Below are 26,553 nucleotides of genomic sequence, written 5' to 3'. Positions count from 1 at the left end.
GAAGACATTGAAGCGATTCAGAGGTGGGCTGTTGGACTTGCTATCGGTTGGTTCAAACAACACGCACGTATTACGGAGATACTTTGGGAACTCATAAGGGATGCCGATTCTATTTTCGAGAACATTATTGAGAACATTTAGAGAACCGGCATTCGAAACAGACTGCAGAACGGTTCCACTGTCGACAACTTATATTTCGCGTTAGGGCAACGATGTTAAGATGCGAGAAATTAGGGCTTCTATGTAGAATATAGGCAACCGTTTATCCCTCACTCTGTTTGCGAGTGGAACAGGAAAGGAAATTACTAGCAGTGGCTTTCAGAGTTTGTATGTAGATACAGACATACCACTGCACTGTGGCGTGAGGACTTCAGAGTCGAGTAAGACTGTATATACGACTGGTAAACAAAAAAAAAAAAGTTACGTACACTACTTCCCCTTTCTTTCTCCTGTGGAACTTTGGTGTTAGTCTTAACAACATTTCAATAAATAACTCCAGCTTGACATCTGCAAATTTCCGTATTTCCTTTCGAATTTGCTTGTTTTGTATTTAAGTCCCTTACATGCCGTTATCACCTGTTTGTGAAAAACATAGCTTGCAGCAAACCAAGTCTCTTTTTACTTATATTTGGTGACCAGTATCAGTTTGATAACTACCTTCAGACCACAGTGCCCTTCGTTAGGACTCATCGTTGGCAGCATTAGTAAACCAAGACTTAACACCACGTCCCAGGCGTAGTATACAGTCCACTATTAATAATTTTATTCTCTGCTTCCATTTGCTTCTTCTTCCCTGAGATAATGATCAAGTGTCAGTAGGGCCATCAGGTGTTGACACGTTGGTGGAGTTTACGTCTAATTCCCGAATGTCGTAGCCTAGGGACTACCGCAATTACCCATGAAAAGAACGCCCAGCCTCCCGACAACGCTCCCCTTTTGTTGCAGCTGCACTTCTCTATGAGGATGTTCCGTGACAGTTGTTGCTTTAGGCGCAACACAAGATTTCCGGCTCGCTGTAATAAGTGGGTATGAGTGTCCGATACGTTCCTTCTGGTGCGGAGGCGCATTCAGTAACCAGTCGGAGCTGCGCGGTGTGGGATAACCTGGGCGCAGGCTTTCACGCCCAGTTAACGGATCGTGACACTTGTAAGGTAGAACCAAGTTTGATTAAAGTTCTGAACACACTCGTGTAGACACAGGGCCCGGGAGAGGTTAGAGTCTAGGTTTTCGCAGGAAAAGTTTCTGTCCGGCAAAGCCGAAACAGAGGTAATCACAGAATTATTGCAAATCCGGGAATTGATCACCATGTAAAGGCCCCGTCTTCTTCAGGATCGTGGATGAGAAGGATGATTCAGACGGCGGTGACAGCGTAGCGGCGGCTCAGGAGTGAGCTCCTGATAGAGAAAATGCATAACCATTCAGCGCCTAGCCCAGGAAGCTCGCTAGCAGTGAACTGGTCTCTCAGGCCTAAGTACAGCGCTAGGCTCCGGGATACCAACAGGTCTTGCGTCCTGTCACGTGACTAACGTAAGGAAGAGGTCAGTGGCTTCGGCGACGTCTTGTGGCGCTTTGGTCGCCATCTGGGGGCCGACTGTGTCCTGGCAGCCCTCGAATATTATCTGTAAGGATGGATGCTGCCAACATGATGCGTAAGTAATGTGGGTTACATATCGAGAAGGCATAATCTCACGATACTCTAGAATGCCTTACTTCTTGCAGTACATCTGTCATAGTGTCGTTTCCCCTTAAAATTCTCCGATAAAAGTGAATATAAGGTGGACACAAAGAGAAATAAGTCCAGTTAAAGAAAAAATAGCTGCTCTTCACAGTAGATGCTGGACATAGCTACTACCGATGCAAAAACGGCTCTGTTTGTCATGTACAGAATGAACTTGGCTGCATGAACGACACCATTAGCTTAGCTCTGCTAGTGTGTGATACGTTATTATAGTCAAAAGGAAAAGAAACTACAGGGAGCGAGTTAAGGCGGTTGTGGAGATCTTAAAGTCGAGGAAGACAAAAAGAACTGAGATTCAGACCGGATGTTCATGAAGGCAATAAAGGCAATAAAGGATAGCCATTCTTTGACAGCAAGAATGATCTGATTTCTTTGAATAAGATTTCTCCGCAGTGAAACTTGAAAATAATAGTTATTCTGCAGAAGATTTTTTGTTATCATAATCCATTTAATAACTATCTGAAGGCATTCCTTCCTCAGGTTAAAAAAAGGAAAAAAGAATTTGTACTACAAGATACAAGCATCAAAGATTCAGAAGATGAACAGTACCGTTATATTCAGCGTTTATCGTAATGTACTAAGTAGAAAGTGTCCCAGCAACTGAAAGACCATACTACATTATTTATGATAACATCGGTTAAGAGACAGATGAGCCTAGGAAGAGTTTGCTCTATTTTCTATGCCACAGATAACTGTCGACTGCTCACTAACAAGAGCAGTGGACAGCTGAGGCAAGAAGATGAGTGATTTTCTCGTTTTATGGTCATTCGAGCCATCATCGACTTCAGTCAAAGGAAAAACAGAGTGTACAAAGAAGAGTTTGGACGCCGATATAAAATACTAAAAGCCTGTAAATGTTGACCCTCTCAGAATGATACATATTTGATAATGGACGTAGCCGGAGTCACAGACTCTACAGGCAGCAGTTCTCTTCTTCTTTTTTTTTTTTTTTTGGAACAGAGTGAACACTGAATTCAACAGTGAAATATATCTTCAGAACTTTGCTGTTATTTAAAACAATAATAATAACTTCAGGGGGAAGTGAGTCATTCTACGTCAGTAAATTGAAACTTAGAAGAAAGTAAGATTCTTCATTTGAACGGAACAAGCCAGCTGGTACAGTCTACGACGAGTGGGTGGAGGAGTGCGGCAGCACTGCATTCTCATATGATGCAGGGGTTACGCGGTGTAGACGCCTGAGAGATCGAACAACTCTTCTCAGAGGAGAACAGGAAATCGCAAGAGATGTCGAGACGCTGGTGCTCTGAGACCGGAGTACCACAATCAAGTAAACTGTCGAAAATTTCTCATGGAATATTTTTCAACATCTTGCACGACATCAACTAGACGACAAATATCGCCGTCCGCTAGGCTCCACGACTGCTCACATCCAATCAAAAAAGACAACAAAAACGAGGTGGCAGTGACACAGTTACAGCTGGGAGAGGCGAACATAGAGGACTTCTTTGGCTACTTAACGACAAAGGACAAGTTCCACGTGTACCACTACGATTCCCAGGAAAAGCAGGAAAGGAAGCACTGGAAAAATGTGGATTCACTTCCGTCGAACAACCAACGTGATGCTGAAGCTTTCGGAGCTGCCATGATACAGTGCTAACTGCTTTAGGCGTAAGAGGCAGATTTTGAAACTGAATCACAATTATTCATAGTATTTTAGTATTTTGAAAGATATATATAACTTTTGCTTTTATGCTTATGTATTACTGGTTTGTGCACTGAAGAGCCAAAGAGAGCGGTACACCTGCCTAATATCGTGTAGGGCCCCCGCGAGCACGCAAAATGCCCCAACACGACGTGCCATGGACTCGACTTTTCCAGAATGAGATTTTCACTCTGCAGCGGAGTGTGCGCTGATATGAAACTTCCTGGCAGATTAAAACTGTGTGCCCGACCGAGACTCGAACTCGGGACCTTTGCTTTTCGCGGGCAAGTGCTCTACCAACTGAGCTACTGAAGCACGACTCACGCCCGGTATCACAGCCTTACTTCTGCCAGTACCTCGTCTCCTACCTTCCAAACTTTACAGAAGCTCTCCTGCGAACCTAGCAGAACTAGCACTCCTGAAAGAAAGGATATTGCGGAGACATGGCTTAGCCACAGCCTGGGGGATGTTTCCAGAATGAGATTTTCACTCTGCAGCGGAGTGTGCGCTGATATGAAACTTCCTGGCAGGTTAAAACTGTGTGCCCGACCGAGACTCGAACTCGGGACCTTTGCCTTTCGCGGGCAAGTGCTCTACCAACCGAGCTACCGAAGCACGACTCACGCCCGGTATCACAGCCTTACTTCTGCCAGTAGAGCACTTGCCCGCGAAAGGCAAAGGTCCCGAGTTCGAGTCTCGGTCGGGCACACAGTTTTAAACTGCCAGGAAGTTTCGACTCTACTTTTGTCTGAGGAATTGACACTACGAATCCTGCACGATTGTCCACAGATCCGTAAGAGTACGAGGGGTTGGAGATCTCTTCTGAACCGCACGTTGCAAGACATCCCAGGTATGCTCATTAATTTATATGTATGGGGATTCTGGTGACCAGCGGAAGTGTTTTTACTCAGGCGAATGTTCTTAGCGCCACTCTGTATGAATTCTGGACGTGTGGGGTGTGACAATGTCCTGCTGGAATTGCATATGCCCGTCGGAATGCACAACGGACGTAAATTGGATGCAGGTGAACGGTCAGGATACTTGCGTACGTGTCACCTGCTAGAGTCGTATATACACGTATCAGGGGTCAAATATCACTCCAATATCCACGCTCCACGCCATTACAGAGCCTCCACCAGCTTGAACAGTTTCCTGCTGACATGTAGAATCCGTGGATTCTCGAGGTTGTCTCCATACCCGTACACGTCCATCCGCTCGATACAATTTGAAACGAGACACGTCCGACACGGCAACATGTTTCCAGTCGTCAACAGTCCAATGCTGGTTTTGACGGGCCCAAGCAAGGTGTAAGGCTTTGTATCGTGCTGTCAAGGGTACACGAGTGGGACTTCGGCTCGGAAAGCCCATATCGCTGATGTTTCGTTGAATAGTTCAGACGCTGACACACTTTTATGGCCCACCATTGAAATCTGCAGCAACTTGCGGAAGGGTAGCTCTTTTGTCACGTTGAACGATTCTCTTCAGTCGTCGTTGGTCCCGTACTTGCAAGATCTTTTTACGGTCGCAGCGAGGTCTGAGACTTTGTTTTACCAGAATGCTGATATTCATGGTATACTCATGAGGTGGTCGTACGGGAAAATCCTTACTTCATCGCTACCTCAGAAATGCTGGATCCCATCGCTCGTGCGCCGACTATAATACCACGTGCAAACTCACTTAAATCTTTATAACCTGCCATTGTTGCAGCATTAACCGATCTAACAACTGTGCCAGACACTTATTGTCTTGTATAGGTATTGCATAGGTTTGTGTAGGTATTCTGCTTGTTTACATATCTCAGTATTTGAGTTCGCATGCCTATACCAGTTTCTTTCGCGCTTCAGTGTACATGCGTAGTGGCAGTGAGCATTAGTGTGGTGTTAGGTAAATGTGATATTAACAGAAGCAAGTCATACATTACCCTTCACAGGCAATCACAGGAGGCATTCCTGTAATAAATTCAGTAAAGTAATATCCAACAACTTTTATCAGATAAGGTGAGTGGTAGTCGGTTTCCAAAGTCATGCAATTACTTTCTGTCTCGTGTTTACCTATCCGCAGCGAAGTCAAATATCGTGGAAAGTGTATTCGCAGGAAGTTATTAACGTAATAAAAATTCTCTAGTACGTTGCAATATAGTTTCCAATTATCTCTTTGTCTGGTTACTGTCAGGCATTTCACGTCGTTGGATGAATTTTCTTTTTATCACATCGTAAGTCACTCTTTCCGAAGCCAAAGAAGTACTTTTATCCCGTCTGTAATTGTAAGTACGGAAATTTCTATTTATGCCATTGATTATCCACGTAACTATGTTGGTATATTTGAACTCAGTAACAATTAGAGATGCTTTTACAATATAATCGTTTATTTTCATATGGACATGGTCTATTCGCGGAAGCTTTCTCCGTAACATACCAGCTATCGCTAGTTACTATTTCTTAATACGTAACTGAAGGAAAATAAAACTAATTTACTTTGCGATCCATCCATCTGCAAGACGGATAATATTATGAATGCAAGGATTACTGAGAAAATAGAAAATTTTTTTTGAAATTCTTCTACGAACTGCCTCTTGACCATGGACTATTTTTTATCACTGGTGTTACTGTAGAATATTAATGAATGTAAACAAGGGTGACATCATCTGAGACTTTGACAATACAATTACGTTTTATAAATAAAATGAGATGCGTCTAGAAGTAACAGCAAGAAATTTGTAGGACTTTCAAAATGTCCAGATACGTGTCAGAGCATAAGTTTCCATGAAGTAGAGCACTTCTTACAACTGACATTCTTAAAGTATCTGTACTGTGTTTGCGGAGCATAGGCACTCTACTTACTGTCGGAGGCTGCGAATGACTTCGAAAAACTGATTCAGTCAGAGCGAAATTCAAATTGCCCAAGTAATACATAGTAAAAATTTCCACAAAATCAGTTGCAGATTGTACAAAATCTTGTCAATGGTTCAAAACTTGAGTACTTAAGCCTGTAGCACGGTAGTATTCGAGTAGTTACGTTTTAGTCACTCTGCAGAAGGAGAGATGTGCTTTAAAACTAAGATGTCTCCGAAACTTACTCAAGGAAAGAAATTGTAGACTGTAAACGAACTGCCGGTCGGTGTAGCCGAGCGGTTCTAGGCGCTTCAGTCCGGAACCGTGCGACTGCTACGGTCGCAGTTTCGAATCCTGCCCCGGGTATGGATGTGTGTGATGTCCTTAGGTTAGTTAGGTTTAAGTAGTTCTAAGATCTAGGGGACTAATGACCTCAGCTGTTACGTCCCATAGCGCTCAGAGACATTTGAACCATTTGTAAGCGAACTGGCAGGTAATATAGCATTGTGCCAGTAAACGCAGTACAACGAATGCTGCAACTGTTCTGCCAGGACACGCTCAGCCATGTGCTCCTTTTCTACCAGCACCATGAATTCCTGTAGTTTACCAATGCCTAGGTTAGGTCAGAAGACGTTCTGGAATCACTCATGCGAATATCTGGTAGAATGTTTCGTCTGCTGAGAACAGAAAAACATAACGAAAATATGTGCCACACTGTTCACAGTTCATAAACATACATATCTTAACTGTAACTGCTGCCGTGTTTTATAGACAATTCTATCTTAGCCTGACCTATACAGTTTTACAGTATGTATGTTCAGTCCTCATGCGTATAAGATTAAGTGTGCAGCATTCAGTTCCTGGTCACAAGGGCGCGCGCGATCGTCGCGACACGATACAAGGACGTGCACGTTCACTGAGTCGTGAAATATCGTCATTTGGCGTGCATTTTGTTTCACATTGATATTTCATACGAACTCATCAACTGCGTACGTGTTCACGTCTTCCGATAACCTCCATGACACATTACACACACTCAAATAGTGATAATGTTTACGTTACTATTCAATTGGTTCAAATTGTTCTAAGCACTATGGGACTATCAGAGACCTTCAGTCCCCTAGACATAGAACTACTTAAACCTAACTAACCTAAGGGCAACACACACATCCATGCCCGAGGCAGGATGCGAACCTGCGACCGCAGCAGCAGCGCGATTCTAGACTGAAGCGCCTAGAACCGGTCGGCCACAGCGACCGGCTTACGTTACTATTCACATACATATTCCAGACGGACTACACGTATCCGTAAACTTGATGTAATATCCTTCAGCACGAGAGCGACTATTTGAAAATGAATTTGCTGTCCATGAAGCACAACCAGTTAACACGTCCGGTAACGAGAACGTCGAAACCCTATGGCAGTAAATCATACTTTGAACAAGTCCATTGGCCGTTGTTGATGGATGTGAGGGATCTGAGCAGCAGGCAGAGATATGACTGACCCTTACTAGACAGATGCGACAAATGTAGGCTACTAAACCGCTTCACATTTGCATTTGAATGTGATACTATGTCAAACACGGCGAGTCTGTCTAAAAACTTCTATGTCCCTTGCAACATGTGCTGCCCAGTGAATACAATAAGACATGAGGAATACGATAAGACGTGAGGTAAGTTATTAGAAAAACAAGAAAGATCAACCAGCAAACTTCCCGAGTTGAATTTTTAATGCTTTGTTCGCAGAGGGAGTGGGAGGAACTGAATCTTATCCGGCAAATAAACACATACTTCAGAGTTACAATTTAAATAATTAAAGACTTCATTAAGCGCAGTTATTGCGGCAATTAAGCAAATTACGTATCTCACAAACGACATAAAACGCGACAATTTGGCTCCGCCCGTGCACGAATGTACCACTGAAAAGGCGCTTACCGTTACCTGTGCGAACGTGAATCTGAACCATTCGCGAATAAAAATCGCCAAAGAAGGAGTAAAAGAGAGGGACGGAGAGAAGGAGTTGGAGAGCGCGAGGGAGGGCTGAAGGTGAGGAGCGTGGGGGAGAAAGATTCTTCTTAAGTAAATACGGACTGCAGTGTTGAAAACTCGGCTCTGACAAGCTGTGTATGAAAAGTAGGACCGCCTTCCATGTATTAAGCGACTGAGTCGGCCATTAATTAAAACACGCTTTCGTCTTTTAAAGCCGCCATTAAATCTTTAAAGACACGTTAAAGAAGCATGCACGGACCAAAATTTTATTCTACGATAGGCTTGTGCTGCGAAATGGTGCTCGTTATTTTTTCTAGTCTCAGAGTCCTGTGGGCATCCACATGGAATTTAATCATCGTTTCCAGACCATACTGCCTAGGCTCACGGTAAATAAATTTACATACATTTTAGCAAAAATAATTACGGTCTTTCTTAGCGCATGGCAATATTATACTTCAGAAAGTCAGTTTGCGTTAAACGTGACCTTCACTTGTCCGGATCACGAGAAAATGAATTGATGCCAGATCACAGTAAGATACAGCTCACAGTTCAACAAAAAGTGACATTTTGATTACACAGGATGGGCATATGATAAATGAGAGTGAAGAGTTCAGATTCCTAGGCGTTCAGATATTGTAAGCTGTCGTGAGAAGCCCATGTTGAGGATATGGTTCAAAAACAAAACTCTGTTTCCTTTACCATTAGAAGAGTATCGGAAAAAAGTTATATTCAACATGAAAATAAGTCTACTTTGTTTAGTTTCATTCGCTTGAGGCCTATGGTATCATTTTTTGGCGTAATTCTTCTGTATCGAAAATAGTTTTTTGGCCTACAAACGAGCAGTTCGAGCAATGTGTGGTCTAACGTAACAACTTTTCTAGACCCCTGTTCACTACTCTGGGAATTCTGACACTGGCCTCTCAATACATATTTCCTTTAATGGCGTTTGTTGTTAGCAATGTCAGCTTGTTCCCAAGAGTTAGCAGCTTTCCATCAGTTAATAACAGGCATTAATCCAGTGTGCATTTGGAAAGCATTTCCGTGACTCTTGATCAGAAAGACGTACAGTATTCTGCTGCTACCATTTCCAATAAACTGTCAAAAGAGTTAAAATATTTTAACAATAATTGACTCACTTTCAAGTCTAAACTGAAAAGTTTGCACATGGCTCACTCCTCCTCGAAAAATTAAGAATAAAGGATATTAGCTGATTCCTTTGTTACGTTTATGTAAATGTTTATTTAAACTTAACGGCTTGATGTCTGAAAAGGATTCACATACGTTTTATTTAATCTGTTATTGCTATTCTCTGATAACTTCATGCCCTGACTCGTTCCATGACATTAGAAACGTGCTCCGGAATTTGGTCCTACGGAACATGACACACAAAGTAAAACAAAATAAATACTTCTTGTTTCGATTGGGCTAGCAACCATCTTCAGACCGTAAAATATCGTTACAGACTGTAAAAAGTTGCTTGTTGTGGTTTCAGGTACTGACTCACTAAAATATTTTAATGACGGAGCACTTGATTGTGTAACATGTGACGTTTCACGGTATGTGAGGATATTTTATGATGTGAAGATGATTCATAGAACAATTTGAAGTAGTCATGTCATTTTATTAACTCGTGATGTAGCCAAATTTAGTTTATATCAAAATTAAGATAGCATTTTTACTTTCTTCACCATGTTAAGCCTGATAAAATTATCACTGAACATGAGCGTGCTTGTTTATTGTAAATAGACTACATATTAGTTGAACCTCTTCGTACGCTTATACCTATCACATATTAGTTACTTATCCTTGGCATCTGCGCCGACTGCTGTGGATGAGCGGTTCTAGGCGCTTCAGTCTGGAACCGCGCGACCCCTATGGTCGCAGGTTCGAATCCTGCCTCGTTCATGGATGTGTGTGATGTCCTTAGGTTCGTTACGTTTAAGTAGGGGACTGATGACCAAAGATGTTGAGTCCCATAGTGCTCAGAGCCATTTGAACCTTGGCATCTGCAATAAGCGTAGCTTCTTCAAGACATCGTGTTGAATAACTTCGAGAAATTTTACCATTTATTGCTTTTATAGTTGACAAATGAATGGCTAGAAGCAATAGAGAAGTGGTTAGAATGATTTGAAAGAGATGGACAGAGGGGAGACCAATGAATTGGTGCAAAAGGGGTGTTACACAGTCAGTCCTCTTCAGGGCTGTTTAATTCAATAACAATTCAACCATATAACTCATTTCAAAAATTTTCGAAAGCTATGATTTTCAGAGAACAGATGGAATCGGGTGAAGGATGATTCATTAAAGGGGCTGATGTAGAACATCAAGTAACAAAATTCAAAAAAGTGGTTAGTCAAGTAGAAAAGCATACTGACTTCATACAGCCTTTTCTCATGAAGATCGCTACGGTCGTGATGAAACCACCTGGTTTACTCCTATCTGAGCCAATATCTCCCTCATATCCAAAAACTTCATTTAGTTTTTTTTTTAATTTCGTTGTTCTATGAAAGACGATTACATACCTTACAAGGACTTTAATTAAGCCATAATGCCACTGTTACGTTCCTTCCAGGATACCGAAAGTTCTCTGTGTACTGCATTGTAAACCAACGTCCATGGAATATCTAACCACCTTATTTCTCCACAAGAAGCACATACCAACAGCGTAAACGACTACGTATTTTTGCACCATTACATGACGTTGGATGAGGAAGGCCGTGTTCCACCGTTTAGGAGACAGGGATGACTGTAATAACTTTAGTCCGTATAGCGGTCAGTGACCGCTGTCACAATGCGATGAATGGATGGTTTGTGATATATAGTCTTGTCAAACAGAGAACTGTAATAAACCACATAATATGTTTCACAGGTTTGCTTGGTCTGTTTTGAGTAGCCGCAAAATTATGAAACAGAATTTCGTATTTTCATTAAACTGGAAATTTACATACACTGACCGGTGAAGCAGGAACTTCCTATGGTTACAAGCGACAAATCCTTTCTGAAAAATTCCATGAACCGTTTTCAACAGCAGAAAAGTGATAAAGAGGAAAATAAAGTTAAACTGAACTTCATGACAAATGATAAAGAAACTCTCCACTTAGAATGGAGTACGCCTACTATTCATGTTATTAGGATATTATCACTGATCTATTCACCATAATGCAGTAATTCGTTCAAGTTAGCCTCACTTTCCAGCTACCTCTCTAAATAGTCGCCGGGCCGACTTAGAAATTTTTCATGGCACTGTACAAATGTTCCTGTACCCTCGTCACAGAAAAGAGCTGCTTGTGCTTTCCGCCAAATACTCCACGCTGGTCTGCCTTTCCTTGTTTGTGCCAAAATGATGTCTTCATAGCCAGCGGTTCATGTGAGCAGAGATGAACAACGGAGGGAGCCAATTAAGGACTATATTGTGGGCGATCAAACACTTCACATTGAAAACGCTGCAGGAACGTCTTAATTGCCCCTGCAGAATGAGGCTGAAAGTTCTCTTGAAGAAAGAAACGCATGACATTTATGTTATGTAGGCTGCATAGCTTCAGGCGAAATCTCTCATCAGATGCACATACTTGATGTGAGACACTGTTGTTTTAGGCATTTCTACGTGATCACTTTGAGTTCTGAGCTGAAAAGAGGACGTGAAGCGATCGACAGCCACATTAAAATCAATACCCAACACATCTGTGCAAAGTTTCATCGGATTTTCACAGTGGTTTCCATTTCGCGCATAATCGAATCTTACTTTCCGAATACGCCTCGTATTATTGCTTCGAGGATAAAGTTTTCTGTTCCTCGTTACGGTTTTTCCTCATGAAGCATGTACAGTTTTGAAAATATAAGTAAAAATAAACACAAAAATCATAAATGAATTTGGTGGAAGAGCAAATACAACGTTATGAGTATTCCACTGAATACGTTTGTTGTGGAAAAAACATCCATCCTCAGCTTAGGCATGTTAGTTTCTTTACTATCACCTTAAAGCAGATGTTCCGACAAGTCAACCTAAACTGCAGCCCCTCAATGAAACATACCGATGACACCAGCCGCCGCGCTTGACCATTCGTTTCGTTCTCGTAACAACACAGACAGCGGCAGCCGCAGCTAGTCGATACACAAGCTAACTCGACAGCTATACTCGTAGGGGGTAGCTCTTACTCTAACAGGGAAGTTAATTTCCACCCCTGGTCAAGAGAGATAAGCTGAGTACTCCCTCGGATGCCTTACGATATCCTCGAGAAATTAGCAGTTTTTCTCGAGACCCTCGAGCGAGATGAATTCCCATCCCCAGTTACAGTGACGTAGTAGCTGGCTAATCTGTTCACCTATAGACACAAGAATTGCAGCTTCCAATAAACGAATCTTTATGTGACTCGTTCACTCGTAGTTCTATCGCTACACATCAGTGTGTGCTAAAACAATAAACCGTCCATTAGACGAATGATTCGTTACGTGCCGCTCAGAATAACTTTACAAAATTACTCTTAAAGGGATCTGCAATAACAAGTTGTTAACGTCATAGAGCATCTGTATTTCCGAAAATCTTTTAATAGGAGACAGAAACTTTCAAAACTGACCATACATGTTTAAGGATACGTAATATGCCAATGCTCAACAGATTTCTGGGATATCTGGTGCTGGCTGTCCAGAAATTCTTATTTATTTGACGCGTTTCGAGTAATAAAAATATATGAACAGTGAGTCACATTTATTATAGCGACCTGTTCAGCACAGGCATGTCTCATCAAGTTTACGTCATAGTCTTAGGCCTCCTGCGAAACTATGTCGCACGTTAGATTGACTCTAGAAGCAAGACGCGGTAAGGATACAACTGACTGTAATTAACATAATTCTGCAGCTTCCACAACTTGCTTGTTCTATAAAAGCTGCGAAGTACGTCCGACAGTTGTCTCCCACACTTGTCTCTTACACAATAGTGATATGGGCTAACAACAGTTGGACCACATTTAGCTGTTGTGTAGCGGTCAGTAACAATTCTCGACTTACATAGACGTTGGCAAACATCCAACAGAGCCAGGTGCGTATCTCTTGTATGCAAGATGTAGTCATTAGGGCTACAAACATATTATTGTAATGTGTTACCGGTCACATCCTATACAAAAATGGAGAAATGATGGTAAGTGAGAGAAATGCAATGACGGAAAAGTTATATTGTTGATTTACCGATCCACTAAGTCATTCACAAGATTACGTGTGTCGATATTTCTGTTATAAGTCCATCAAGGAAATGTTCTTACGAAATTCGGAAATGAAGTAGTCTATTTTATGACTGGTGTTTGTTCAAAAATGGTTCAAATGGCTCTGAGCACTATGGGACTCAACTGCTGTGGTCATCAGTCCCCTAGAACTTAGAACTACGTAAACCTAACTAACCTAAGGACATCACACACATCAATGCCCGAGGCAGGATTCGAACCTGCGACCGTAGCAGTCACGCGGCTCCGGATTGAGCGCCTAGAACCGCGAGACCACCGCGGCCGGCAGACAAATGCATACACCATGAGCAAAAAACGATTGCCCATGCGAATCAGTCATCCTAACATGTAATTGCAAGGCCGGTGGAATACTTGTCGGAAATTTATAATCAGTTCTTCATGTGATGAACTCATGTTTCCTGGAGGGTTCTTGCACTATGGGTTTGTGCGTGTCTCTCCATGTCAGTGAGGCCAAATTGTGTAGATATAAACGTTAGCTTAGGAGGCCAGAGCATACTTCAATAAAATTCTTCTGATAGATTGACCGCGTCACGATATGATAAAATTACGAAGTTTTTGGCTAATATTACAGGCAGCCTTCGTCGTGGCGACTAATTGTGGCGGATAAGTATAATTTAAGCAAGTCCGTGTTTTACCCACTTTTAATTGGGTGAAAAATAAGAGGTAATACCAAGTTAACTTGGCGACAGACTAACATGAACCGTGAGGATTCTTATAGCCTCGTCACCTCGGTCGCCATTCACAGTAGGCCGGCGGCCTGGCCGCGATTGCGGATATGGAGACAACAGGAGTCACTGATATGAATTAGGAGTAACTGGATAACATCCAAGCAACACGACGTCACGATGGAACTTTGCACGAATTCCTCACTGAGAAGTGAACAAAATTAACTTGCACTATCCTTTTACAAATCTGTAAATTATGGAGCGTAGCAATCAGTCGTCATTTCTTTTGCGGGTATTATTAAGTAAATCCAGATTTCGGCTAGTGCCTAGTCATTATCAATGCACTATTCTCTAGTCTCGATTCATGTCTGTTCCCTGTTGTTCGCGCGTCAGTCAGAGTTCTTTGAATATTCAAAGAACTCAGACTGACGCCTGACAGCAGGAAACTGACATGAATCGAGACGAGAAAATAGTGCACTGATAATGACTAGGCAATAGCTAAATTCAGGATTTGCAAAATAAAACCTGCAACAAAAAGGTTGACTGATTGCTACGCTCCATAATTTATATATAATAGCACAGAGTGCACCCTCTTTCCTAACGGAGGGTAATCTGGTGCAATATCCTGTCATACTATATCATCACATACCATGGCAGGACGCGAAGTCACTTCAGCTGGAGGGATAGGGAGCTAATAGTACACACAAATCAGCAAGCGCATACCAAAAGTATACATCCCGATGAATGCTGCCAGTAATAATAGCCAAAACGTATATATTTTTCACAGCATGACGTGTTCCCACTTCCGGAAAATGTTTTCCTATGTTTATGACGCTCCAAAGCGACACGAGGACATACAATCAATACAGTAATAGATGAAATCTAGTTAATTAAAACCTGAAGTTGTACCGCAGGCTGCCATGCTTCTGACAAAGTCCAACAATCGCAAGCAAAAACAGAATAGTTACGTCGAAGGGAAGTAGCCGAATCTATTAAGAATTAAAAATAATTTTAAAATACACCATTTCGTTTCCTTACATATTAACTAAATAGTTTTCCTCATACATTTATCTTTAATTTGCACACTAATAAACAACACAGTTTACGTACGGTCCACAAATTACAGGCTGTGGAAAGGATGAAGGAAAAACATTGGTACCAAATGCCGTATATAAAGCAATGTCCGACAAGAGCTAAGCAAACGGTGTTTGTGACGGTGTTTGTGACGTGTTTAATAAATGAACATGAATAAAGCCTAAGCTGTAATTATATACCGCAGTTTCATTTTCTTTCCATAATGTTAATTTACTTAACACAAATCACAATGCGAATATGAACGTATAACCATAGGCCCCAGAAGGCGAATTTACTGCGTTTACAAAAATTTCATCATATATTTTCAAACCATACTTCATAGATTTATCTCTGAGTACTAGCAATTTTCTTCCTCCAAAACATGATTAGATTAGATTATTACTTGTTCCATAGATCATGAATAGGACACTTCGTAATGATGTGGAACGTGTCAGGTTAATAAAAAGTGTCTATACAAGATATTACATTACACGAAATATTACATGACACTAAAATTTTTTTTGGGGGGGGGGGGGGGAATTACCCACTTACTATTTCCGAAAATTCATCTAATGAGTAGAAGGAGTAGCTATTCAGGAATTCTTTTAATTTCGTTTTAAATGCTATATGGCTATCTGTCAGACTTCTGATGCTATTAGGTAAGTGATCAAAGACTTTCGTGGCAGCATAATTTACCCCCTTCAGAGCCAAAGTTAGATTTAACCTAGAGTAGTGAAGATCATCCTTTCTCCTAGTGTTGTAGCCATGTACACTGCTATTACTTTTGAATTCGTTCGGATTGTTAATAACAAATTTCATAAGTGAATATATATATATTGGGAGGCTACAGTGAAGATCCCTAGCTAACGTAAAGGCGGGTGAAGCTGCGAGTTCTCTGCCAATGACGTTACTGGATGCGATATGGAGAGACTTGCGGTCAGCACAAGTGGTTACAAGGGCAAGAAAGCCGACAAAGACTGGGAGATTGCTGCTGTCAGCACAGCGATCTCCCGGTCTTTGTCGGCTTTCTTGCCCTTGTAACCACTACTAATTCGTCCAGTGGCTCCTCAGTTGGTGTCGCAGGGCTAAGTGCATTGTCACAGCCCTCCACAGGGTAAAATATCCGGAGGCACCGATAATCGAACTTCAGTCCTTCGCCTGGCAGTCAGCCGCACTGACCACTCAGCTACGGGGACTGAGACGAAAGCAACTGCTATTATCTAATTATTTTCGTGTATCTGCTGCTACCAGTGACGTCTCGGGAGGTAGGTAGTGCAGGTTATCAGTGTAAGCCATATGTGAAACTATGCACTACTGTACTACGTATGCGAAGTATGAAGACTCGTTCCTCACATGAAGAAATTTTATATGAACTTACATTAGATAATAACTCGTCTTTCAGTTAGGTCTACCGAAAGAAAAATACTACAGATTGCACACTTGACATATAAAGCACAGACCGTCTTGTACCAGACTTTTCAGGTGTCGTAATGAATCACTACAGTTTTCCAAGCTTCATCCGCCTGCTTCATTCCACCCTTGAACAGGTGAAAAAAATTTTTGTAGCAACCGTTGAAATTCTTCTTCGATGTGTTCCTGAAGTAGCTCGTCAAATATACGCTTAGGTCTTTAAATGTGTAGATAAACAAAAACTCCTTCAATCGAACGAAGAGTCAGTCCAAGCTGCAAATTTTTTCTTTTTATTCATTCAACGACTAGTTTCGGGCCTAGACCAATTTTCAAATCATCATAACAAAGTCGAAAATGACATTTTCGAAGATGTCGGAAATGCGCTGTAAACATTTACCGTGCATACAAGTAACTCATTGCACATTTCTGACATCTTCGAAAATGCCATTTTCGACTCTGTTAGGATGATCTCAAAATGGGTCTCGGCCCTAAACTAGTCATCGAACGAATAAAAAGTAAAAAATTCCAACTTGGACTGGTTGTCGTTCTACTGATTAACAGAAGTTGCTGACCAAAGTTATTCCAGCATACTGGAAGTTCGTAAAAAACTCTTTAGTTCAGGTATGTGCAGTCTATTGAACTAGCATTATGTGTCCACTTGTGATGCAATGGCATTTAGTAGAATTAGGAATACGGTAGGGGGCGGGGAGGGGATGGGGGGTAGGGAACTGATCTTTGCAGAACCCCATGAGGGAAGAACCACTCACACATAAAATTAACACTTTGAATGCGAGTCACTTATGTACATCTTCTTGGTGTAGTGGCCTTAATCCAGCGCCGGCCATTTTCATTATTATTTGAAAGTCTGATAGAAACTCAAGAAATAATTTGAAATTATTTCTCTCACTTTGAAATGAAGCTTATTAGTGTCGCTAGCAGAGCATGGTTCCCAATACTGAAGACAAAGAAGCATTACGGGCATGGTACACAAAATGGTGAATATGCTATTCATCCTGTGTATTTAACGGGATTAACACAAAGTGTTTCAGTAGCTCAGTAGCTTGGAGCATTTTATTAGAACCTGAACGCAGGCACTGAGATAATTCAGTACAGAAGTAAAGGAGATACTCTCATCAGTAAACATAGTTGTCTTTGGGCGGAAGTTTTTGCGTATAGTGAGTAAACCAGTTATTTCTGGAAATTGGTTATTTACTATTCCATGATAGTATCGATGGGCTTTAGAATTAGTAATAACGTAACTATCATGTGAAGGTCACAACAAGAATCGTCTATGAAACGTGTCCACGTGTGTGAAGCCTGACGGCAGACGAGCCGCTGTTGGCAGCACGTCGCGACCCTGAGGAATTCTCCGCCGAGCGGCGGCTCCCGTGACCAGGGAGCGGGCGGGTGCAGCCAGTAAGTGCCTGATTGGCTCGTTGCGCACCAAGGTCGCGCAGCTGGACTCCTGTCACGCACAACCTTAGAAGCGCCGCCGCCGCCCCTTCTTCAACTGCAACCCTGGAGAGGCTTTGGAGCCACTAAATCAAACTCCAGAAGTAAAGACGTGACAAGAGGATGCACCAAAAAAAGGATGTGACTAAAAGAGGGTAATGCGTTCTTAAGTAGTAGTTTAAATGATGATGTAACCATGCAGTACGACCATGACGTCACCTAGTACGCGACGAATGTGGATATCATATTTTTTTTTATATATATCCTGCCTACCCCATGCCTGTTGTCAGTGTAGACTGCCAGATCCTTCTATGAACTATGTTTTCACATGCATAGCAAACAAAAAATATTCATATTTTGTGGTTGCTTGATACCTGCACAGGACTTTTTAATCGAGCATATTAGTAACAGATTTCATCGGTGTGTTTAACTAACGTCCGTCGCTTAAACTGCCACTATTTCAGGCCAGAATGATTTAAATTTTTGCTCAGTAGTGAGCAACGAAATGCAACGGCCATACATCGAATCTAAACAGTCCGACAACGTTCTTCGCATTGGGGAATTTTCAAGAGAATCCATAGGGGCTCCGGCATAACTGCCATCAGAATCAAATAACTAAACGTTTATCAGATACCAGCACCAGTCTACTAATTCTTCCCAACATCATCACGATAATTTCCGCGTGATCATCAATACATGCGGATCCCTAGTCTGATACTACGTGAAAGATTACATGGAGAACATAACTCGAAATGTGTTATAAGCGAACAAAATATGGAGGATAAATTGAAGCCAATGTAGGCCGGTTATCAGCAGAGTTTAGGACACAATAAATACAATGGGTTAGAAAATTCCCGTTACAAACTTCTAGGACTTGTAGAGTGGAGTGGTACAATAATATTCTGGATAGGAACCCATGCCTGGAAGCATGCCGTTTGCGTTCTACTGTGGTTTCAATTCAAATGTTTAACTCATTCACTTCGGCCCCAGGAATTGCGTTAGACGCGACGCAGTGCAAATATTAGGTAAAAATTCGAAAGGAAACATAACGAGACAACGTTTGTGGGAGCCACATGGAGCCATTGTTGCAATGCATCACATCTGTTGTGTGCATCCTGCATGCTAGGTTCTTTTTTGTTGTTTGATAATGTAAACACGTAATGTTTAGGCGTCAATATAAACAAATGTGCTTGAACTATAAATGGGTGTTTCGTTCGAATTATTACCTAACAATAATATTTCGTCACGTTTAATTCAATTCCTCAAGCAGATGTGGGTAAGTTTAACATCTGAAATGAAAGCGTCGTTGAAATGAAACGGTAGCATTCCTGTTCAAAATATTATGTACTCACTCCCCTCTACAAGTCCTAAAAATTTGTAACAGGTATTTCCGAACGTCTTGTATAGCCCATTAGTCATTTTAGTTTGTGTAAACAAAGGGATAGGTTGGAGGTCACAGTTCGCTCCTGGAAAACAATTTCCATAGGTAAGTAGGAAACACGAATAATGGGTAGTGAAATAAATTGCACATCAACATTTCATACGGTCAGTTAATATTAATTTCCTTGTGCAGTTAAGTTTAGTGGCAGCTTATTCCGCAATAGAGATAGGAATTTGTTATATGTAAGTGTAGCCCAGACTCTGCACTGTTGCGTACCAGTGCTTGGGAAGTGGAAGGATATAAAATATAATCGCTTATTTGTGTGTAAGGGAACAACGATTGTGGACAGGAGAACAATGAAACAGTGATTAGAGTATTAAAACGATTGAGTCGAAGAAGGTAACGTGTGTTTCAGCACAGTCTTACGTCAACAATATGTTTGTTGTGAAATTAGTTCCTTATCTTGATTACGGCCTCTTCTGGAACTTTAGTGAGATTTTATTCTTACCAGAGAATTTTAGTTTCATTTCAGAGAATCATTTGTAAGCCTATTATAGCTCTGTTAGAAGTATCCAAATCTGTTTTCATGCCTCACTTCCTCGCTGTTTTCTTAACCCAAATGGTCGTATCAGATTTCGTCGTATTTAAAGGACTGCTGTACAAAGCAGCAAATAGAGACTGATTTTATGTATCAGCTGCTGATTGTAAGCTTTGACAGCTAAATAACACAGACGCGTGCTGCGTGCTCTGCGGTGATTGTTGCATCTGGCGAAGCAGCGTAGCCAGAATCTGGGAGTACAGACGTGGGCGGTATAAGGAGATGACAAATGTAGAAATACAAAACTGCGCAACGAAAACTTTCGGCGTAATACTACAGTATTATCTATTATTCCTACCTCCTGTTTTCAATGCGTAACAAACCAAATCATTATTATTATAGAGTCCACTGACTGTGCATCCTGATAAAGAATTTGCAAAACAGCAAGGGGTAGTGTAACGGCTTTATTGTTTCTGTGAGTTTGTGTCGTCGTTAGAAAAAAAAAAACGACATTAATTCTCCTCGCAAAAATCTTCGACAACGCACATAATACAGACGCGATGATTGGTGCTAACAATCTACTTCCAGAAGTAGGGACACGTCCTGCAGCCCCGCCGAGTTTTACTACGTTTGGTGGTGCTGGCGGCGGCTCCCTCGCCGGCCGCAGCGCTGGGCCCGTCCCCCCGGCACGCTCGCTACTCACCCACGAGAGCCGGCGAGAGCAGCGCCAGCAGGCAGCAGGCGGCGCGCACCCCGCTGCCGCTCGACATGTCCCGGACGGGGATCGCGCCCATACTGACCCTCTTGCCGCGAGGCGCGGGCCGGCCTGCCACCACGCGAAGCCGGCGGCGCATGCGCGGTGCGCCTCCCGTGCGCAGCGCCGCCACGGGCAATTACGGACCGATTGTTGTCAGCTGTCGGAAGGTCTTTACAGCTGGCGTTAGCCGGCGTCGCTGACACGACCTTGTCCTACTCCCTGGTCGTTTGTCGCAACTTGTTCTCCTTAGTGGGTTAATTTCAGACCATTATTCAGTTTTTGTCTTCGTACGTTCTATCTTGACTCTGTTCATTCTATAGTCAGATTTAGTTTGGCCTTGACAAGTAGTCACATGGACTCCTCCTGCCACCATTGCAGTAACAGGAGGCTGGCACAGTGGGCTTCCACTGTGTTGCCGTTAACACTGCGCAAAGCTTTACGCCTGCTGCACTTCAGGTACGAAACCATTCTCGACCCAAAACTATAATTCCGTCCCTAATTAAATCTAAGAACATATTTTTGGCATACTTAGCGACAGTTTAGATGTATGTCCATTTCAGAAAATTTATATGAGTTTTATATTTTTGATATATTATTAGGGAAAAATTACGGCTGCAGTTTCCCCTTGCTTTCAGCCGTTCGCAGTACCACAACAGCAAGGTCGTTTTGGTTAGTGTTACAGGGCCAGATCAGTCAATCATCCAGACTGTTGGCCCTGCAACTACTGAAAAGGCTGCTGCCCCTCTTCAGGAACCACACGTTTGTCTCGCCTCTCAACAGATATCCCTCCGTTGTGGTTACACCTACGCTACGGCTACCTGTATCGTTGAGGCACGCAAGCCTCCCCACCAACGGAAAGGTCCAAGGTTCATGGGAGGGCATGCAACTATACTGTATGATTAAATGACGATGGCGTCCTCTTGGGTAAAATATTCCGGAGGTAAAATAGTCCCCCTTTCGGATCTCTGGGCGGGGACTGCTCGAGAGGACGTCATTATCAAGAGAAAGAAAACTGGCGTTCTACAGATCGGAGCGTGGAGTGTCAGATCCCTTAATCGGGCAGGTAGCTTAGACAATTTAAAAAGGGAAACAGATAGGTTTAAGTTAGATATAGTGGGAATTAGTGAAGTTCGGTGGCAGGAGTAACAAGATTTTTGGTCACGTGAATACTGGGTTATAAATACAAAATCAAATAGGGGTAATACAGGAGTAGGTTTAATAATGAATAAAAAAATAGGAGTGCGGGTAAGCTACTACAAACAGCATAGTGAACGCATTATTGTGGCCAAAATAGACACGAAGCCCACGCCTACTACTGTAGTAAAAGTTTATATCCCAAATAGCTCTGCAGATGATGAAGAAATTGATGAAATATATGAGGAGATAAAAGAGATTATTCAGGTAGTGAATGGAGACGAGAATTTAATAGTCATGGGTGACTGGAATTCGACAGTAGGAAGACGAAGAGAAGGAAACGTAGTAGGTGAATATGGATTTGGGCTAAGGAATGAAAGAGGAAGCCGAATGGTAGAATTTTGCACAGAGCAATCATAGCTAACACTTGGTTCAAGAATCATGAAAGAAGGTTGTATACATGGAAGAATCCTGGAGATACTAGAAGGTATCAGATAGATTATATAAAGGTAAGACAGAGATTTAGGAACCAGGTTTTAAATTGTAAGACATTTCCAGGGGCAGATGTGGACTCTGACCACAATCTATTGGTTATGAACTGTAGATTAAAACTGAAGAAACTTGCAAAAAGGTGGGAATTTAAGGACTCTGTAGAACCAGAGGTTCTACAGAGTTTCAGGGAGAGCATGAGGGAACAATTGACAGGAATGGGGGAAAGAAATACAGTAGAAGAAGAAAGGGTAGCTCTGAGGGATGAAGTAGTGAAGGCAGCAGAGGATCAAGTAGGTAAAAAGACGAGGGCTAGTAGATATCCTTGGGTGACAGAAGAAATGTTGAATTTAACTGATGAAAGGAGAAAATGTAAAAACGCAGTAAATGAAGCAGGCAAAAAGGAAAACAAACGTCTCAAAAATGAGATCGACAGGAAGTGCAAAATGGCTAAGCAGGGATGGCTAGAGAACAAATGTAAGGATGTAGAGGCTTATCTCACTAGGGGTAAGATAGATACTGCCTACAGGAAAATTAAAGATACCTTTGGAGAAAAGAAAGCCACTTGTATGAATATCAAGAGCTCAGATGGAAACCCAGTTCTAAGCAAAGAAGGGAAAGCAGAAAGGTGGAAGGAGTATATAGAGGGTCTATACAAGGGCGATGTACTTGAGGACAATATTATGGAAATGGAAGAGGATGTAGATGAAGATGAAATGGGAGATATGATACTGCGTGAAGAGTTTGACAGAGCAATGAAAGACCTGAGTCGAAACAAGGCCCCCGGAGTAGACAATATTCCATTGGAACTACTGACAGCCTTGGGAGAGCCAGCCCTGACAAAACTCTACCATCTGGTGAGCGAGATGTATGAGAGAGGCGAAATACCCTCAGACTTCAAGAAGAATATAATGATTCCAATCCCAAAGAAAGCAGGTGTTGACAGTTGTGAAAATTACCGAACTCTTAGTTTAATAAGTCACAGTTGCAAAATACTAACGCGAATTCTTTACAGACGAATGGAAAAACTGGTAGAAGCCGACCTCGGCGAAGATCAGTTGGGATTCCGCATAAATGTTGGAACTCGTGAGGCAATACTGACCCTACGACTTACCTTAGAAAATAGATTAAGGACAGGCAAACCTACGTTTCTAGAATTTGTAGATTTGGAAAAAGCTTTTGACAATGTTGACTGGAATACTCTCTTTCAAATTGTGAAGGTGGCAGAAGTACAGGGAGCGAAAGGCTATTTACAATTTGTACGGAAACCAGATGGCAGTTATAAGAGTCGAGGGGCATGAAAGGTAAGCGGTGGCTGGAAAGGGAGTGAAGTAGGGTTGTAGCCTCTCCCCGATGCTATTCAATCTGTATATTGAGCAAGCAGTAAAGGAAACAAAAGAAAAGTTCGGAGTAGGTATTAAAATCCATGGAGAACAAATAAAAACTTTGAGGTTCGCCGATGTCATTATAATTCTGTCAGAGACAGCAAAGGACTTGGAAGGGCAGTTGAACGGAATTGGCAGTGTCTTGAAAGGAGGATATAAGATGAACATCAATAAAAGCAAAGTTAGGATAATGGAATGTAGTCGAATTAAGTCGGGTGATGCTGAGGGAATTAGATTAGGAAATGAGACACTTAAAGTAGTAAAGGAGTTTTGCTATTTGGGGAGCAAAATAACTGATGATGGTCGAAATAGAGAGGATATAAAATGTAGACTGGCAATGGCAAGGAAGGCGTTTCTGAAGAAGAGAAATTTGTTAATATCGAGTATTGATTTAAGTGTCAGGAAGTCGTTTCTGAAAGTAATTGTATGGAGTGTAGCCATGTATGGAAGTGAAACATGGAAGATAAATAGTTTAGACAAGAAGAGAATAGAAGGTCTCGAAATGTGGTGCTACAGAAGAATGCTGAAGATTAGATTGGTAGATCACATAACTTATGAGGAGGTATTGAACAGAATTGGGGAGAAGAGGAGTTTGTTGCACAACTTGACTAGAAGAGGGGATCGGTTGGTAGGACATGTTGTGAGGCATCAAGGGATCACCAATTTTGTACTGGAGGACAGCATGGAGGGTAAAAATCGAAGAGGAAGACCAAGAGATGAATACACTGAGAAGATTCAGAAGGATGTAGGCTGCAGTAGGTACTGGGAGATGAAGAACCTTGCACAGTATAGGGTAGCATGGAGAGCTGCATCAAACCAGTCTCAGGACTGAAGACCACAACAACAACAACAACATCACATGCTTTGCCACAAAACTGATGGATGGTTGATGTGCTCCTGAAGTAAAGCTAAATGGTGATGTAGGGGCGTGCCTAGAGTTGGAAAACTACTGCAGGTGTTATACATAAGCGTAAATTACGGTAGATTTCATAACAGATTTGTTCAGATGCCATACCAGCGTTATATGTACGTTACATGTGTTCCATACCTGTCGGGAGTTATAACGTTCACTTTCATTACATGGGCATTCAGTGTCTTGCTAGATTACTGTAAGAACCGGAAGCAGTAAACCATCTAGAAAGTAAGTGAGTATATGTAAAGGGCCCTGGAACATACAGAACATTTTTGTGCTACATAAATATCTCCACTCTAAGCCGGCCTCTGTGGCCGAGCGGTTCTTGGCGCTTCGGTCTGGAACCGCGCAACCGCTACGGTCGCAGGTTCGAATCCTGCATCGGATATAGATGTGTGCGATGTCCTTAGGTTAGTTAGTTTTAAGTAGTTCTAATTTCTAGGGGACTGATAGCATCAGATGTTAAGTCCCATAGTGCTCAGAGCGATTTGAACCATTTGTTACTTAAAAATAAACAGCATTTATACCAAAATTGAAGTTGACAAATGGTGATTGAGGTTTTACTTGAAACTTGTTGATTTACGACGTGAAACAGAGGGATGTTGTAGCACAAATAAAGAAAACAATATAGATGTATAACATAGCGCTACAAAATGCAATTTCTTTAACAACGAGATAAATTTAAAAAAAAACGCAAAACAAAAATGTGTCAAACATTGCTTGAATACTTCGTCGAACTTAAATAAAACATGTTTCGCTTATTCATAATCAAACTTCTTTGTCATCAATAATAAAAGGAAACTCTTGTCTCTGATCACGAGGCGGAACGTTCTATTGAGCACAAAATAACAATAATTACACTGAATGAAGTGCAGTTCTAAATATGCACAAAAAATAAATAAATAAAAAATAAGAAAGAAACGAAAAAGAAAGAAATCATTGGGTCCCAGTTTCTATCTTAGACATACAATTATGTTTCTTTCAATACCAATGTTACCAATACTGCCGATAATTCAACCAATTTCTACGTCACTCCTGTGGTGCACCAAAATTATCGAAACATTGTTTTGGTAGAGCACAACTCTAGTTGTGTCACGATGGTTGACAGTGGTTTCGAGTTATCACATGTTTGGTTACGATTTCACAACGTACGAGATGATGTGTTAATGACTGAAACTGGTTCTGTAATAAACTGGTTAATATAGCTGTGTGCAACCATGAGTTTTCGACAATTTTTACATGTTGTAAATAATTGGCTCCTCAAAACATAACCTAAAAACATTAGAAAGACCCAATAATGCGAGAGAGCGTGTCTTTTCGTAGAACCTACACTGGTCAAGGCCTCATTGATAAAAATCTTCATCTACATCATACTGCACAATTCACCTAACGGTATGTGGAGGAGGTCATTTCTGGTGCCTTCCTTCCCCGTTTCACTCGCAAATGGCGTGTGGGAAGAGTGATTATAGGTAAGGCTCTGTATTGCCTCTAATTTTTCTTGTTTTCTCGTCTTGCTCATTCCGCGATATGCATGTGGGAGGAAGTAAAATGTTGTCCCATTCTTCCCGGAAAGTGCTCTCTCGAAATTTTAGTAGTAAACCGATGTGTGCCTCTATTGTAGCGTCTGCAACTAGAGATACTCGAATGTCAAATGCTCTGTGCAGACTGAACCATCTTGTGAGGTAATGCGCCGCTCTTCGTTTGTTAACTAGTTAGTTACGTGTTCCATTGATTAATCTCATTGTAACCGTTATGATGTGGAACGTGTCATGCGCATAAGAAATGCACGCATGAATCAAGGATTCCTTTTTACAAAAGTTTAAAATTTTTACTACGTGTCCCATTGCCTTGAATGATGCAAAACGCATGTATTATCCCTGTAGATTCTTTTATTCCTATTC

The 26,553-nt window shown here is 41.7% G+C and overlaps 1 protein-coding gene across 1 annotated transcript in view; it reads right to left on the bottom strand.

Moving 5' to 3' along the window:
- Window positions 1-20,780, bottom strand: part of LOC124612871 — a 480,199-nt gene extending 459,419 nt beyond the window's left edge. Inside the window, exon 1 of the mRNA XM_047141307.1 lies at window positions 20,678-20,780. Within this exon, the coding sequence (XP_046997263.1) occupies window positions 20,678-20,768 (91 nt within the window). The 5' untranslated portion in view covers window positions 20,769-20,780. The remainder of the gene's footprint in view (window positions 1-20,677) is intronic.
- Between the last annotated feature and the right edge of the window lie 5,773 nt (window positions 20,781-26,553).

The sequence above is a fragment of the Schistocerca americana genome, chromosome 4, assembly GCF_021461395.2.
Source record: "Schistocerca americana isolate TAMUIC-IGC-003095 chromosome 4, iqSchAmer2.1, whole genome shotgun sequence".
In the NCBI taxonomy this organism is placed as follows: domain Eukaryota; kingdom Metazoa; phylum Arthropoda; class Insecta; order Orthoptera; family Acrididae; genus Schistocerca; species Schistocerca americana.
This window is presented reverse-complemented; position numbering and strand designations above follow the sequence as displayed.